The sequence below is a fragment of the Mizuhopecten yessoensis genome, unplaced genomic scaffold (assembly GCF_002113885.1).
Source record: "Mizuhopecten yessoensis strain PY_sf001 unplaced genomic scaffold, ASM211388v2 scaffold4017, whole genome shotgun sequence".
In the NCBI taxonomy this organism is placed as follows: Eukaryota; Metazoa; Mollusca; class Bivalvia; order Pectinida; family Pectinidae; genus Mizuhopecten; species Mizuhopecten yessoensis.
This window is the reverse complement of record NW_018405334.1, coordinates 62,567-79,831: the sequence shown is the minus strand read 5'-3', so window position 1 is coordinate 79,831 and position 17,265 is coordinate 62,567. Positions and strand designations below refer to the sequence as shown.

At 35.0% G+C, this 17,265-nt stretch overlaps 3 protein-coding genes across 7 annotated transcripts in view; all 3 read right to left on the bottom strand.

The window, feature by feature from the left end:
- LOC110448344 (mucin-5AC-like) overlaps positions 1-5,239 on the bottom strand; it is a 50,028-nt gene extending 44,789 nt beyond the window's left edge. For 3 of the 4 annotated variants that reach the window (XM_021494527.1, XM_021494529.1, XM_021494530.1), the window contains exons 1-5: positions 5,084-5,239; positions 3,629-3,679; positions 1,139-1,465; positions 653-862; positions 349-393 (exon numbers count right to left, since the gene is read on the bottom strand). In XM_021494527.1, the coding sequence (XP_021350202.1) occupies positions 349-393; positions 653-862; positions 1,139-1,465; positions 3,629-3,679; positions 5,084-5,138 (688 nt within the window). In that variant the 5' untranslated portion in view covers positions 5,139-5,239. The remainder of the gene's footprint in view (positions 1-348; positions 394-652; positions 863-1,138; positions 1,466-3,628; positions 3,680-5,083) is intronic. The other variant, XM_021494528.1, reaches the window with a different exon arrangement.
- A 3,525-nt stretch (positions 5,240-8,764) lies between these two features.
- LOC110448340 lies at positions 8,765-13,355 on the bottom strand. Its single transcript, XM_021494520.1, has 4 exons — positions 13,234-13,355; positions 11,134-11,241; positions 10,612-10,713; positions 8,765-8,942 (listed from the first exon to the last, which is right to left on the bottom strand). The coding sequence occupies exons 1-4, from the start codon at positions 13,273-13,275 to the stop codon at positions 8,814-8,816; spliced, it is 381 nt and encodes a 126-aa protein (XP_021350195.1). The 5' UTR covers positions 13,276-13,355; the 3' UTR covers positions 8,765-8,813.
- A 3,009-nt stretch (positions 13,356-16,364) lies between these two features.
- Positions 16,365-17,265, bottom strand: part of LOC110448343 — a 14,895-nt gene continuing 13,994 nt past the window's right edge. For both annotated transcript variants that reach the window (XM_021494525.1, XM_021494526.1), the window contains exon 4: positions 16,365-16,539. In XM_021494525.1, the coding sequence (XP_021350200.1) occupies positions 16,411-16,539 (129 nt within the window). In that variant the 3' untranslated portion in view covers positions 16,365-16,410. The remainder of the gene's footprint in view (positions 16,540-17,265) is intronic.

Genomic DNA, 17,265 nt, shown 5'->3' with positions numbered 1-17,265 from the left:
CCCCCCCCCCCCCCCCCCCCCGACTTTTTTTTTAACGAAAACAAATCTGTCAGCTAGGTTTAGCATACCCCATATTCGCAAACAGAGTTTGACCAACAAAATGTCATCTTTCTAACGTGTACGGTAAATATATCGTGAAAGGTTTCAATTTCATCACATCGTCTTTTCCGCATTGCGGCGTTAGAATATTCCAAATTCGTCATTGTTGAGCCATTGTGACGACCCGTCACGTGAAATGGGGTGTAAGATAGAAATTCAGTACACCCCTTTCTTACCCTAGACAGGTCTATCTTACACACACGGAAATGATAAATATATATTTCTTACAAAAACAACATATCAACGCACCTGATAAATGTATGGTTCCCTCTTCATCACAACTACAACGAACCGCTGCAAAATACAATCAAAATTGTCTTCTAACAAAACGTGAAATTTGAAACACCAGATGCTGATATACATATTTTTGTTATGTTAGTATATCTGTATTATTTCTTATTATATGAAAACCATGTGAACTATATCAAAAAGGTTTGCTTTACATGAAGAAATTACAGAATTCTAGCTGGAGTTGACATATCAATTCAAAGCGTTATGGAGTCCTCAATTCAAATTTCACATTGTTGAAGAATTTTCTTAGTAAGTGACGTACCTGATGTTTTGATTGTTGAAGTTGTTTGAGTTACGGATTTTGTGTCCGTTTCAACGTCTGTAGCTGGTTCATGACTTGTGACGTCACCTTGTGTAGTTGTCGTGGTAGTGATTGTTGTTGTTGTTGTTGTTGTCGGTGAATCTGGTGTCGTCGGAGTTGCTGGCTTACTACATGTTATAGTTAACGTGGTATTTGGTAATATCAGATATCCTGAAAGATTATTAGAAATAACACAAGATTCAGTTAATTGTGCTTTAAAATATGAAAAAATAATTAGGTGACAATGATGAAAACATTATAAAAATTAGTTTACATGTAACAGCATTGTCAAATAAAGGAGTGGATAGTTTGTAGAACCTTCTTACGTTTAAACTAGATAAATGAATTCAATGATTAAGGCTAACCATAAATCCACCGATAGTCATTGTTCTGTAGATCGTTAGATAAACCATTAGCGCGTGCCCGATTTTTTTTCGTTTTATTTACCTTTAATATTGAGACAGTACTTTGAATCTCCACAAGGCCCACCACTCCATGTTATGGTCATTGGTCGTGAATAAAGTATTTGTTCCGGAGATGTGTTGCATGTAAAGCTTCTTTCTCTGCCTGAAGATGTATCGTTGACCACTACTTCACTGCCACATCTGGATGTATTTGGGTTCAACCCATTACCGTAACGTTGTGCGTATATGGTAAAGATTAACCGTGCGTTAACAGTACACGAACAAGTTGTCTCCCCTGTTGACCCGGCTCTGTATGTGTCCAGTATCACTTTGTCTGACGTCACGCTGCCGTCTTCACACATCCGGATATCTGTGATATTAGTATATAAATAGAATATAATTATTATAAATCATATAAGAGTGTATTACTATTTCTACAATTACTGCTGTAAAGCATAAACAGTGAAACAACTCTCTAACAACATTGGTTACTGATAGAAATGCCTTAGCCAGAAAGATGAAAAATCACAAAATGGCTGGTTCCTGTATGTTAGTGATCAGTGACATATTACGCACAAAATTATATATAAAAAAAATACTTGTAGTATTTAAGTCTTTTTTTTTTTATCTAATAAGCGGTTTACAAACATTTGAAATCGCAGAATTTCGGTAAATATTGTGGAAAGATGTAAAAATAACATGTGATCATGTAATTCAGAACGGGAACACTGGTTTGAACATGAAATTACATTAGAATTCAGTGAAATCGGGAGTAAGTCTATGCAGGAAGTGACACAATTTGTATTTATCTGATGTTAGCAAAAATCTGTATTCATATTCATAATACGAACTAGTGGAGTCATACCGCAAAATCAAAAGTAGCCCTGGCCCTACTGTTTCAAAAAGCCTACTGTTTGAAAAAGACTAGGGATTTTCATTCTAATTTTTCATTTTGGACTGGTCCAAAAGGCTACCAACGATAAAGGAGTCCTGTTTGACAGAGACTCCGCAATGTGCGAATCCAGTCTTGCCTCGTTGCATTTATATTCTTTGAACCCAGTTGTTTTTTCATCTAAATTTGTTTATGATAAAAGTTCAGCAATGTATAAGTTTCCTCTTTAAAACAATGTGTACGTAGGTAAACAGAACTCCAATTCAAATGCAGTTTTCGGCAGTGGCATGCTATTTTATTCTCTTCGTGCTGTACGATTGAGACTTAGAACAGGCACACAATATGTAATGAACTTTATGGATTTCATTTTTTAATTACAGNAAAGCTGTCATATATTTTTTTACTCTATTGTGAAATATAGCAATCCAAGACAACTGTGTGCACTTGACATCTATAAGTGTCCCTAATAGTTGATGATTTACGTCCCATTGAGGGTTGCCAGGTACATCGTAACAGTTTCCAGTTGCTGTTCCAATTTTTTGGATAGTTATATTCTGGGATCAAACGTTGTTTGCCCTGCGTCTGAAAAAAATGCTTCATTAGCAAATGGCGTCAGGTCATAACGCGCCTAATTCCAACCACTTTGTAATACTCATCTGCCTTCTTAAGCATGAAATGACAACCCAAATGATTTGCCGAGCACATCAAGCCGAAACAACCAAAAAGAGCGTTAAATGTTCGAAAAGGTGACATAAAATACTGGTATGGGAACGAAACTACTCTCAAATTGAACATATGCCAATATAAGTATAAAGCTACCATAAAAGTTACATTATCTGCAAATGTGAGTACTGAACTAATGTCTGAGTCAATAGTTACTGTACATCTGAGTACTGAACTAATGTCTGAGTCAATAGGTACTGTACATCTGAGTACTGAACTAATGTCTGAGGCAATAGTTACTGTACATCTGAGTACTGAACTAATGTCTGAGTCAATAGTTACTGTACATCTGAGTACTGAACTAATGTCTGAGTCAATAGTTACTGTACATCTGAGTACTGAACTAATGTCTGAGTCAATAGTTACTGTACATCTGAGTACTGAACTAATGTCTGAGTCAATAGTTACTGTACATCTGAGTACTGAACTAATGTCTGAGTCAATAGTTACTGTACATCTGAGTACTGAACTAATGTCTGAGTCAATAGTTACTGTACATCTGAGTACTGAACTAATGTCTGAGTCAATAGTTACTGTACATCTGAGTACTGAACTAATGTCTGAGTCAATAGTTACTGTACATCTGAGTACTGAACTAATGTCTGAGTCAATAGTTACTGTACATCTGAGTACTGAACTAATGTCTGAGTCAGTAGTTATTGTAAATATGAGTACATAACTAATGTCTGAGTCAATTAACTATACACATGAGTACTTAACTAATGTCCGAGTCAATAGTTACTGTAAACATCAGAACAAAAATGCTATCAGATATCTCTAGTAGGATGATATATTGAAGGACAGGAAAAAGCCATCAGAATATGCCCTTATTATAATAGAATACGTTTAAAAAAAACTTAAAATTCAACTCAACATTTATACAAGTACTGCACCTGGTAGCAACGATAAATAACTTACAAGGTATATTATTCGATTCTGCAGCATCTGAACACTCACTCCCAGTGGTATCTGCAAAAACAATTTACACAAATGTATCGCATTATTCTTCTATTTATATTACAAATACATTATTGAACAATGTCTTCATAAGTAGAATTTATTTGAATACAAACAGATGATTTAAATGCTGTACTCTGCATTTATGAATAAATCTAATCCGAAAAACATTCTGTCATGATGGATTTGTTTATTCAAATATTTCACGATACATAAACACCAATGTGAGGTTTTAATGAATAAGAAATAAACCGTGTTAAACTCATAACTAGGAATGCAATATAAGGAAAAACTTATTAAAAGCAGTAAATGGATGTAGAAGTCTAAACATGATTATTATTTAATTACACCCTATAGCTATTTTGTAAACATAAACCAATATATTTTCTTTTCTATCGGTAAATGTTTTACCTGTCATCTTTCTTTGAAAATCCTAAATGAACCGTGTTATTATCAATGGTCCTTTTAATGTGTGACGAAATTATGAACCAACCTGTGCATACCTACCTACGTAAAGACAGCTTACATATATATTATTCTGAAGCATCACCATCAACCTATCTGATGGCGCGGTGCATTTGGCTCTCTATAACAACTTATTTTTTTGTGGAAAAGTGTGGAAGAAAAATACTCAATAATTTCAACCTTCGGGATAAGAATTTTGAAGCTTAACCCTCGAACTAACCTCATGCTTATCTTCTGAAATCTAGCCATTGGATTGAAATTTGTCTGTTAACAGCACAAAGGAGCAACACAGTCTATCATTGTTTTCTTCTTATAAATCCATGTTTTCTTCATTTGCTTTTTGTACTACGGAAATAATGTTCTTGCTAGATGTAGTTTCAAACACTTGGTATTTTGCTTGGATGATTAACTTATCTTGCCTATATTTAGTTAAAATAAATGTGTTGCACCCATTGCAATATTTGAAATCTTTGTATTTCTATCTACTTTTAACTACTTTTTAACTTCCAGCGCCTAGCTTGGCATTACCTCAGTTTTGGCTTTAATGTTTAACGTTCGCACAGGCGACTATAATATTTTATTGCTTCTATTGTTTTGTGTTCTCCTTCGTTGCTTTTCGTAATGACTGTTATATCTACAATTGTAGATACTGAAGTAGCATGTAAGCTCAATTTATAGTTATTTTAGGCTTTATTGCAGAAAAAGTTTCGTCTCTGCAGTGGCTAGTATGATAAAACCAACACATAAGTCCGTCGCTGTACGGTATAGGGGTACGTACACTATATATATGTATACGTAAACCTCATTGCTGGTATAGGATTCTTCTAGATATTCACGACATACATATCTTCATACACATATATTCTACTTCCTGATTTATACAAATAATACAGGAATCTCACAGGATCAAAATTAAGCTGAAGAGCAGGAGTGTAAATTGAACGTACTGACCTGAAATCTGTAGAAGCAATATAATGAAAATTAGCAGCATCTTTTGGCTGGTCATTTCTGTTGTACATACAGTGGTATTCAACTTGTGATCGTATAAGTAAACATCAATGCTTGTGTGTAACCCGGAAGAAAGAGACACAGTGTATTACATACTCGGTCAGTTGGTCATGCCTGATAGCGTACAGTAATGATAATGGTGTACGCAGTAGAGTTGACATCTAAAAGCATACCGTTATATCAGTTTTAAAAAAGACTTTGTTAAGCAATATATTTATACAGTATATGCATTAGATTACACCGTATAGCTATTACACAAAATATATCTACATTTGATAAATGATAATGTAATATCCAACGAAAGGCCAAAGTTGAGAATTTATTACCTAGTTCTAAATATATTTAGAGCATTTCGACATGAAAAAAATCTATTAAAAGATATTTTTAATTTGAAATCATTGAGCATTTAAAGGATATATTTATTGTACTCTTACATTTGTAAACAGTATTACAACGAAAGTCGAATATGAAGGAAGTGCTTTGAATGTAACTGAATTTATTACGGTGCTTGTGAAGAAATGAACATGCTGTCTTTCTTGTTATTTTCCCAGTGATGCCTTATGGTCTCTTAAGATTTTTGAATGTTGCCCTTAAGAGTTTAAGCTGTGGTACATTTTTTTCTATTTGATATTAGAGCTTATGTGTTATACGGAAACGCCTAGCATGTGATGGTTCGTTCCTTTCGATAAACATGCAGTATAGGGTTGTCGGGTGGCACAGTGGATAACGCACTCGCCTTTCACCAAGGCGGCCGGGGTTCGATTCACCGATCGTACGTGAAAGGTAGTGGGTCACCTGCTTGACTACGTGGGTTTTCTACAGGTACTCCGGTTTCCTCCGATATTTTACCGTCTGTGCGCTTCTATCCGGGCCAAGAAGAGCTTACATAAGTAATTAACTTATTTTACAATTTTTGTAAAAAAAAAAACCTTATATAAAGTAGAAGAGCATTTTCTTCAATGAACACGAAGTTGTGATATCACTAGGCTGATTAAGTACAAAGTTGTTGAACTGCGGTCCTTTCATGAAACGCGTAGGTATGTCAACACTCCGACTAATTCAGTATATTTGTTTTGTTCAAACGTTCCTTTCATTAATGACGAAGGTTTGTCAACACTCCGTCTAATTCAGAACAAGTTTTTTAACAAGAGTTATGTTCATTGAACATGTAGAATGATAGCACTCGACTGATTTAGGACAAAGGCTTTTGTACAGGCGTTCCTTTCATAACAGATGTAGGCATGTTAACACTCAGTACAAGGTGTCCGTACACGCGTTATTATACTACTTACGAAAAGGTATTCACAAAATTCACACAGGGACATGATAATACATTTACAGTTGGCATGATAGCATGCAATAGTTGACAAAGTTTACGTTAAAATAGGTGTAAGGCTTTGACCCATTAAACAAAACATTGAAATTGAAATCAAGGGACTCAATATTGTTTTATCCATACACGAAAATAAATCAATATTTGAATAAACTTAATTATCATCTATATACTACTTTTTACCACCTACCGGTAGCGTAATAAATTCATTATCATTGGTTATCAGTATGAGAAGAAGTTGAGAACGACTTGAGAAGAACTTGAGAAGAACTTAAGAACGGATTGTCCCATTCCTCAGCACTTGGGAACGTATTTTCTCTTATATGAACGTCTTCTCGCGCCAGATGATAGTCCGTCATACACATAACAAGGTCACGGAAAAATATTGTGAGAATATCAACATAATTTCAGATGTAAATGTGCATATGGAAAAGCCAATGACGATAGGATTGTTTTAAAAATACAACAAAATACGTAGTTTTAAGGTTCATTGTATTCCTCCGCGCAAAACTTCTATTTGTTTACGTTTGTCACCGGCGACCGTTGAACATATTTTTAAATTGAGAAATACATAAGGTAGTAGTATATAGATGAAAAATAGTTTATCATACAGTATTTTCAGTGTTTGTCGTTGGAAAATTTTCCCATCGCTCGATTTTATTCACGTGCTTGCAATGAGAAAATTGTTCTCAAGACCGACAAACCCTGAAAATACAGTGTAATAATCTATAAATATAAATTTTCAGCTATATACGGAAGTTCATGATTTCTTTTTATCTTTGTTTTCATTCTATCCCTGGAATAGTTCCGCTGTCGTCACGCTGTGGTGACACAGTAATATTCCCATAATGAGTCCACTTATTTTTTTTAAAAGTTTTTTCTTTCATCTGTGTCATTTAAAGGATTTTATATATGCCACAGTTTGAAATGCAGTATGGGATATATTCGTCAAAATATGTATGACGTCATAGGTGTTATAGTGTCAGGTTATCGATAACGATATCATTTCATATACATACATTTCCATTGTGCAGCCTCCATGTTAACCTACCAACTGCAAATGCTAAAATGTTATCAAAGAGTCAGGAAAGGGACATCAAAAATATTCTTTGATTTTGTTTTAAATAATTTTCATTTTCTTTACCAAGACACAAATCTCTATTCGGAAGTTAATCGCTATTGAAGTAGTTGTAATATAATTTAATATGATTTAATAGGATAGATGATGGACGCTGTCAATTATTTTCCTCTATGTACATATCATACAACATAACAATTTCAATTAAAAATAACTCCCGTTGTTAGATGTGTAGCTATCTAGGTGATCAAATTTCAGTTAAAATTATTCCAATGATTTTCCAAACTAATTTCAAAGTCTTTAATGTTTAGCCTGTATGACCGCCTCGGAAAGGCTGTTCCATATATCAACAGTTCTGTGGCCAAATGAATGTTTCCTAATATCTAATTTACAATGTTTTTTTCTTTATTTTTTATGTATGCCCTCTTGTTCTAGATGTTGAATCTTGAAGAAAGATGCCAGCAGAACCTTTGCTGTCGTGAAAATTGTTCAAAAGTTTTATAGACGTTAGTTATATATCCCCTCATTCTTCGGAAAATCTTTTGATCATTGCGTGATTAACGACTGACATCATTTTTTTTTCTCAAGAAATTTACAATTTTTGATATTTGCGAAATCTGTCGTAATGTCCCCTGACTCTATCGATTGAAATATTTGTGAAATACTTAAAAAAGTTGTTTCATATCAAGCACCAAAGCATTAGTATATGTGCACAAGTTATTATTTTATAACCAAGAAGAGTGTCACATTAGAGCAGTTCTTGGAGTAGTCTCCCCTGTATATAGAAGATAACGCAACCTATAGGCTTTTCCCTCTAGCTTATAATTACTTACCCTACACAGATCTTCATATTTGATATCGTATTTGCAATATCTATTCTTTAACTGGATAGCAACATTCGTAAAGTATAGGACCGGCAGAGCATATGTCCCGAGTTCGACCCCTAGGAATTCCATTTTTATAATTATAATTGTTCTCATATACTCAAATTTAAGCAACGTAAATTCTGAAAAAAACCACTCATTGATTACAGCTGCATTTATCTGTAGAGAAAAACCTAAACACATATTTCATATTAGTACCAAGAATGATGAAATATCTAAACTTGATTATCTCTGTGATATTTTACTGATTTATCTGATATTGAAATAATTAAACTTTATCAAAGGCATGTTGCTTTTTGATGATTTTAAAAATTAAAAAAAAACTTCAGTCAAATTTCAGGATAATTATCGTTTTAATGTGGCAGCATTTTTATACAGTTAGTTAAGAGACACTATTGGCCAGTCGGCTTTGCAGGTGTGTGCGAGGGGGGTACTCATAAGGGCGAGATCGTCATGTGTCATGGGCGTGCCGATCGGGGTATTGTCAATCAGTTGGATGAGCTTTACCTGAAAATATATAAAGTAATATCCCCATCAACTGTAAAAAAAAATCAGACTGTACCAACGCCATTTGGCTTAGGGTGTTGCAACCGTTAAAGTTGATAGGCAGAGGTTTGAGGCCTTGGTAAAGGCAAATTATGTCGGAACTATGAATAGCGACCTTAATCGGCTATAAGAAGTTTAATCTCATGTTTAACAGAAAGGAATTAAATTAAAGAATGTGGTGAAATCAGCAACCATGAACTTAAGGAAGAGTTTTTTCACAATTAACAGAACTCTCCTGCAAATAGCAGAAACTAATATAGAAAGTTTTCATGGCATGGTACTTAGAGATTCGGGAAATAGATTTACTCCGAGGTTCCTTGGAACGTGAATGTCAGGCATAGTACTAAGGGATTCGGGAAATAGATTTACCTCGAGGCTCCTGAGAGCGTGAATGTCAGGCATGGTACTAAGAGTTTCGATAAATACATTTACCTCGAAGTTCCTTAGAACGTGAATGTCAGCCATGGTACTAAGAGATTCGGGATTTAGATCTACCCCGAGATTCCTTAGAACGTGAATGTCAGGCATGGTACTAAGATTTTCGATAAATACATTTACCTCGAGGTTCCTTAGAACGTGAATGTCAGGCATGGTACTAAGAGTTTCGAGAAATACATTTACCTCGAGGTTCCTTAGAACGTGAATGTAAGCCATGGTACTAAGAGATTCGGGAAATAGATTTACCCCGAGGTTCCTTAATACGTGAATATCAGGCATGGTATTAAGAGATTCGGGAAATAGACTTACCTCGAGGTACCTTAGAACGTGAATATCAGGCATGGTACTTAGAGATTCGGGAAATAGATTTACTCCGAGGTTCCTTGGAACGTGAATGTCAGGCATAGTACAAAGAGAGATTCGGGAAATAGATTTACCTCGAGGCTCCTGAGAGCGTGATTGTCAGGCAGAGTACTAAGAGTTTCGAGAAATAGATTTACCTCGAGGCTCCTGGGAACGTGAATGTCAGGCATGCTACTAAGAGATTCGGGAAATAAACTTACCTCGAGGTACCTTAGAACGTAAATATCAGGCATGGTACTAAGAGATTCGGGAAATAGATTTACTCCGAGGTTCCTTGGAACGTGAATGTCAGGCATAGTACTAAGAGATTTGGGAAATAGATTTATCTCGCGGCTCCCGAGAGCGTGAATGTCAGACATGGTACTAAGAGTTTCGAGAAATACATTTACCTCGAGGTTCCTTAGAACGTGAATGTCAGCCATGGTACTAAGAGATTCGGGAAACAGATTTACCTCGAGGTTCCTTAGAACGTAAATGTCAGGCATGGTACTTAGAGATTCGGGAAATAGATTTACCTCGAGGTTCCTGAGAGCGTGAATATCAGCCATGGTACTAAGAGATTCGGGAAATAGAATTACCCCGAGGTTCCTTAGAACTTGAATGTCAGGCATGGTACTAAGAGATTCCGGAAATAGATTTACCTCGAGGTTCCTGAGAGCGTGAATATCAGCCATGGTACTAAGAGATTCGGGAAATAGATTTACCCCGAGGTTCCATAGAACGTGAATGTCAGGCATGGTACTAAGAGATTTGGGAAATAGTTTAACCTCGAGGTTCATGAGAGCGTAAATATCAGGCATGGTACTGAGAAATCGGGAAATAGATTTACCTCGAGGTTCCTTAGAGCGTGAATATCAGAGATAGTGCTCCTTTCGGCATCACTTGGATTGTAGATCCAGCACTGCTGATGGCTGACCACAGCCATACGATGCTGTAACATACAGACAACGATCTCATTATTTTTCATTTTCTTAACTTGTTTCGCCTTTATTTTATTTTTACGAAAGCGTTTTTTATTTCTTTAATCTAAACATATCTTTAAGTTCGTTTGAATTCTAACATAAATCCTATAAAAGTATCATACATAGTGAAACAGATCAATATTTTAACAGAATATCCAAATAATATAATTTATTAAGAGCTTCGCTGAAAATGATTTTCATTTCCCAGGAGATGCTTTATTTTTAATGCTATCAACTCCATACAATATGTTATGTGTACTGTATTTGACAAGATCTTACAATACAGAAATAGACGTTGCAATCATTGTGTATGTCATTACCACTTCATATGTGACATGATGCATGCAACCATCAGTTAAGGTTGACAACAATGTGTGTGCTATCATTACCGAGTTTTGGTCGTACTTGAAGACAAAGCCCTCCCCAATATGTGGCGGATGGGTTCCATGGTGTCCATGATGATGGTGTGGTGCTGTGGTGGTTGTCATCGCAACGGTCTGAAACAGAACAATGGTACACGTTGTGTTTTTTGTTGTTGAAATTATGTAGGACTCCAGGTTCCCAATGGCACTTAAAATCTGGTAGTAATGATTTGTAGAAGTCAGANCCCCAATGTGGGTTTATTTTATTTTCTTTAATGTAACATATGGCATGTCTTCATATATGTATTCGGCTATCATGGTCACGATTATATTAGTATTGATAAGGAACCTCTGTTAATGACGTCATGTGTCAAAGGAATAAAAAAATGACATATGCATATCATAGACACTCGATAACATGGTTGTATGTATTGTTCACCATATTTTAACCTGCCAAGCAAAAAGATTACTGATTAACCCTAATACTGAATCAATTGCAAATGACAGTTAAATCAATAATAAATGATTTAAAAAGAGTAGAGGAATGTATAAAAAATAATTTCAGCATCAAAACATAGGAATATGTCATGTAATAGAAATGAATTATATTTCATTGGTCGATAGATCTGGGGGGCCATATGAAGAATATATGTTATAATCATATTCAGTTGTCAACCTGTCAATCTTAATATTGCATGTTCATTTTAATCATATCAAACCAATAATATGATTCTCATTGAAATAAACTTTATTTTTTTTACAACAGTTATACAAAAAAGTTATTTCAACTTATATTAATCACTCTTGTTGGCTCGGATGTTAGCGCGCAGGGGACTTAATGTGGGAGGAAACCGGAGTACCTGGAGAAAACCAACGTGTTCGGGTTGGTGAACTCATACCTTATCACGTCCGATCGGGGAATCGAACCCCGGCCGCCTTGAAAGGCAAATGTGCTATCACCTGCGCCACCCGACCACCATCTTTGTAAGATTATATTCAACATGCAAGATGTCATTTTTGTTTAAAACGAACGAAACTTTGTAAAAACTGAAATACATGTATTATGTAATAGAGCAAGCCGTTAATTGTAATTACAAGGTGCATATACGACACATTTTAAAATGAACTCCGGTGTCACGACAGATGACTGTAGATCATTCGAGCAAACTGATAATGTGTGGCTGTCTCTAAATGGACCAAACCTTTAATCAAATCTTTATATAGAATTGACACATTTCGAGTTCGAATGGTTGTTTTGTTCAGTTATTCCCTTGTTGTTAACATGTACTGGAGTGATGTCAAATTCGGTAAAATTACATAAAACATCAACACAAATTACCAAAGCTGAATTTCAAGTTTGACGAGATAGGACAAGAGTAACTGAAGCAGAACACGCACAACACGTTGAAGTATAAATTTCAATTCGGATCTTAACACGGAAATCGATTGAAGTTGTCCGAGTCGAACTAAATTTGCAGAAATAACATAAAATAACATTTAAAGCTTGTTTACCGCCCTAACGATTATTTAAGAAATTTCAATAGCGATTTCATAGAGTAGCGAATTCCAACAGTCTAGTCCTTATTTGACAATGCATGCTTCATTGATGCAACCAATATTTTTTAACTTCGAAGAATTATGATTAAGGGACTGGTTTATAACTATTACTATTATCCATATGTTGTAAAGCGCTTTAGAGTAATTTTACAAATTAAATAGGGCGCTATATAAATATTGTATATTATTATTATAACTGGTACAAATAGTTTTCTTTCTCAGAGTTAGGATACTATTTTACGTGTCCAGGAAACTACTGACTAAATTATACACGTACTAATATAAGAGTATACAATTTCAAAACATGATTCCGGATCATTTTCCATTTGCATACGTGACTGCATACGTATTTATAGACTTAAAAGAAAATAACTAAAGTTTGTTCCATTTTTTTAAAATATGAAACAGCTTTCATGAATATTGTACCATGCAACACTAAGCTGGTATGAATTCAATGCAAAATTAAATGTCAATAAGAAAGTGAAAATTCCATATGTCATGCATGTGTAAGATAAAATACCACAAGAAGAGTGATTAAAAGCATCATAAACAGATACAACTTGTACTCACAACGACGACCATACAGGCCAATACAGCAAGGACTCCGTTCATCGTTGAAGAATGAGAGTAGACACAGGCAAGGTAACTATGTGAATAAAAACAGTGCTGACCAATGTATTTGTACCCAAAGTCTGGGAATGACCTGGATATCTGTTTTATCAGTGGTGTTCGAGCAAATAGGGACGCCACAGCGCCATATGGTCAGATAAAGACTTAAGGCTCATTTAATGCATGTTAAGGATGCCTGCTCGTCATTTGCTTAAACAAATACTATTTTTGATCAACAAAGCAATTGCTTAAAACGTTTATATTTCACAGTTTGCTTGCTACTCAATAACCCTTTCTAAGTGTCACAATAATATGGACGTAATAGATGCCTATCTACCTAAAGTAGCCAGGGTTTCTAACCAACGGAGATTCAATCTACACTAAAGAGCTTTTAATGTATTATATATCCATTTCGTATTAAAGTAACTGCACAACCTATGACATTTTATGTGTAAATATCTTATAAATAGCAAAAAAAGGAGTATTATGTTGAGTAGCCCATTCAAAATGGTACAAAGTCTTGTTTTCAAATATGATGTATGAGAGTATATGGCGATAAAGATTACGCTTCTAAGTTTCTGCACTCTGATTTAGTTACATTTTCTGCGTTATAGAAATTGAATAGAAAATATCATTGTTTATTAATTGATATATTGTGATTTGCATTTGTCACTAGGGATGACACAGGGAAAATTTAATGGTTTCCCGTTTAATAACTTATATATTTGAACCGAATGGTGGAGTATGCAGATACTTTTCTGTCATGTTTTGGAGGATATATATAAGCTGCCATACGCGTGAAATATACATTAAATGTACCGGAAAAACATTTAAGTTCCTCTATATATAAAGCAAGTACTCTCTCACAAGTAGTACCTCATATTTCAATGCGATTATTAAATTATCACTATAATAACTTTGCTTATATCTGTACAAATCTTTCAAACTTCTAATTTTTCAGTTAGTTCTGTGAGGAACAATCCAGCCAAAATGTGACAAAATGTCATCAAAATCTGTCAATATTGATAATTCAGCATGCATCTTTTACCAGCTTTTGTATACATCAAATTGATTGACTTAAAAAACATGGTCTTACGCCATCACATACTGGAGTAATAAACGAAATTAAATGAATTCCAAGAATAATAATGTATATGTTTACTATAAAAATAGTCTGGGTCGATGTGTCTCAAATTAATGGTTGATGAACCGGAGTTCGTGGAAGATACCCTGACAGAACCACATGTTGTGCAGTGAAAGCATACTCTTTTAAATCGCCGGATTAAGCCGCCTGTTTTCCTTTTGGTTTTTATTAAATGGAATCCGCCGCAAGAGTGTGACTGAGAAATCTCAATCTATTTATTGATTATGTAATCCGAGGAACGCGTTGAGCCGAGGGTTGGGCATTCAAGGATCTCATCCCGAGGGTTAGGATTTCAAGATTGGTCTCCAGCACACACACAACGTAGCTGTGATTTGTTTCTACTATCCCTTATAACATATTCGGAAACACTGGTTTCCACAAGTTGCAATCTGTATTTTTATCCTGATTTGGAATCAACCTTTTTATTTATGGTGAGATGGTTTTAATCTCTTGACGACGTCGTATTTTTTCCGCGTGCCATCTGTTATACATAAATGGATGACAGAGAAATCATAGCATAAGGGGTAACAGAGTAATATTGAATGGGTAAAACGGAAGACAACTCAGTGGAATGTTAGAGAATATGATATCTTCTGTGTTGGGTTGAGTCTCTCCACTTACTCAGTGATCGTTTGGTATTAACTATGGCTTTGTCCGAATATGTTCTTGCTATGTTCTGTAAGTTTCTATGTATATTACATTACATGGTATTTGATTCTATCTGCTCCGATAACAAGAATGTTGCTTGGTTAGTGTTCAAATATATTAACGTTATTGTCCAACATGAGATGTGTAGCTTTAGTACGTAGATGTGTGGAATGTTTCCTCTTGTCCTGACACCAGACATAGACATTTCATGGCAGTCACTAGGCAGTGACTAATCAACAAAATGAGCGGTCTCGAATGCTTCTAAATAGGAAAAACTATTCCGTTTTCGGTTCGGATCAGTAAAGCGCCGTTCATTTGGGAAATTTCCAACGATTGAAAATCGAGTACTCAATCAATGAAATATAGCAGCAGCTGGTCAAAATAATAAATATTCTATAGTTGTATACCATATAAATAACACATCTTGCCAAAACTTTGGTTTAATTTTGAGAAGTTCGGAGGAGGGAGGATGCAAAGGGTGAACCCCTTTTTTTCTGGTGCTTTATCACCTATACAGCTCTGAACTGGAAATCTTGTGGACAATGTATGGTGCAATCATTATTTGAAGCTACCGAGCGGGCAATGTGTCGGAAAAACTGTGGTTGAATTGCAGTCGTAAAAATTCCATAAATACTATAAACATATAGGTTTGAAATGATTTCAAATCAAACGACTAATAGTTACGTCAAGTATAAGCTCTCAACAGCTACGAATCTCACAAGAAGCAGGATTTAGGCCTTGTTTACGTCACTATTATGCATACGCCATTTCACGAGAGGTCACGAGAGGAGAATCCAATGGATAACGACTTCATCTTCTACTGGGTTTACACAATAAACATACTAAGTGTTACCCTTAGTTGATTCATTTCTCAAATGTTAAATAAAAGTTTCGCAACTCTCAGTTATGGACACTCGTTCGCCATTGTACAATTTCGCTTCATTGCTCTTTAGATCAGCTTCCAGCTTTTATCCTTGTAACGCCGATTTTGCCTGCCTGCTTGGTCGACTAAGTTTTAGCAAGGACATCGCCATTATATCATACGTGTCTGCGCATACTTAATATAATGTGAAATATCGATTTCTTTACGGCACGTAAAAAAATAAAACAGAATTCCTTTTTAAGGTGATATCTTTGATACGTTTCACTTCCTGGGTATGGGATTAACAGAAAATTAATAACTCCTGTTATGTACGAAAATGAAATAAATACCAGATTTATCCTATTGATAAGAAAAAAGAGCGAACTTTTATCGGTATGTTACCTTTAAAATTGGATAAACAAGTTAAATGCTGTCAACTTTTAAGATAATAGTTTATTTTGGTGTTGCTAAATTCTTGCTACAATTAATTAAGATTCATGATCGGCCAACCAGATTTGCAGGTGTGTGCAAGGGGAGCACTCATAAGGGCGAGATCGTCATGTGACAGAGTCGTGCCTGTGGGGTTGCTGTCAATCAGTTGGATGAGTTTTACCTGGAATATATATGCAAAACACAATTTATGTTCAAATATGTAAAAAAACGAAAAACAAAAATCATGATGCCATGGTAGCAACGCTGTTGGTCTTTTTTTTTTGGTTTGAGCGACTGCGAAGCAGAGGGTACAGCAATTCAAACCTCCGATATCACCTAAACCAACACTGGTGACAGTTAAATTATCTCAGGCAATGTCTATTGGATTAATTCTATCTCCAAGTATGTATCATTGTGTGTGAAGATCTGTATGATTATTCCTGAATACATATTAGTGTTTTTCTATTCAATCAATATTCATATATAATAGTTAGTGGATTACTGGTACTGTATTCCCTCTTCAAGTAAGTTTTACAGCGTTCTGTTCGATTAATTTATTTTCAAATACTTTTCTTTCCAATCAAATTCAAGTGATATGGGCAGGTGGATTATTTCTGGATCAAATATTATTATCAGTAGTATTTCAATGAATTAAAATTATTTGTTCATTTTAATTATATTTAAATGTACTATATATGTAATAAAATCATCTGTTTTAAATAAATCGTTGATTTTCTTCGAAAAAGTCCTGGTGCTCATTTTTGTTACCTGTAACTGTCCATTATCAGACCAGTAGCTATTTTTACATAATAATGAACGGCTTTGGATCAATAATGGACAGGTATAGGTACTTCATTGTACATTCTACTATATAATGTAACAAAGGATGATGTCATAGCTGTCTCTA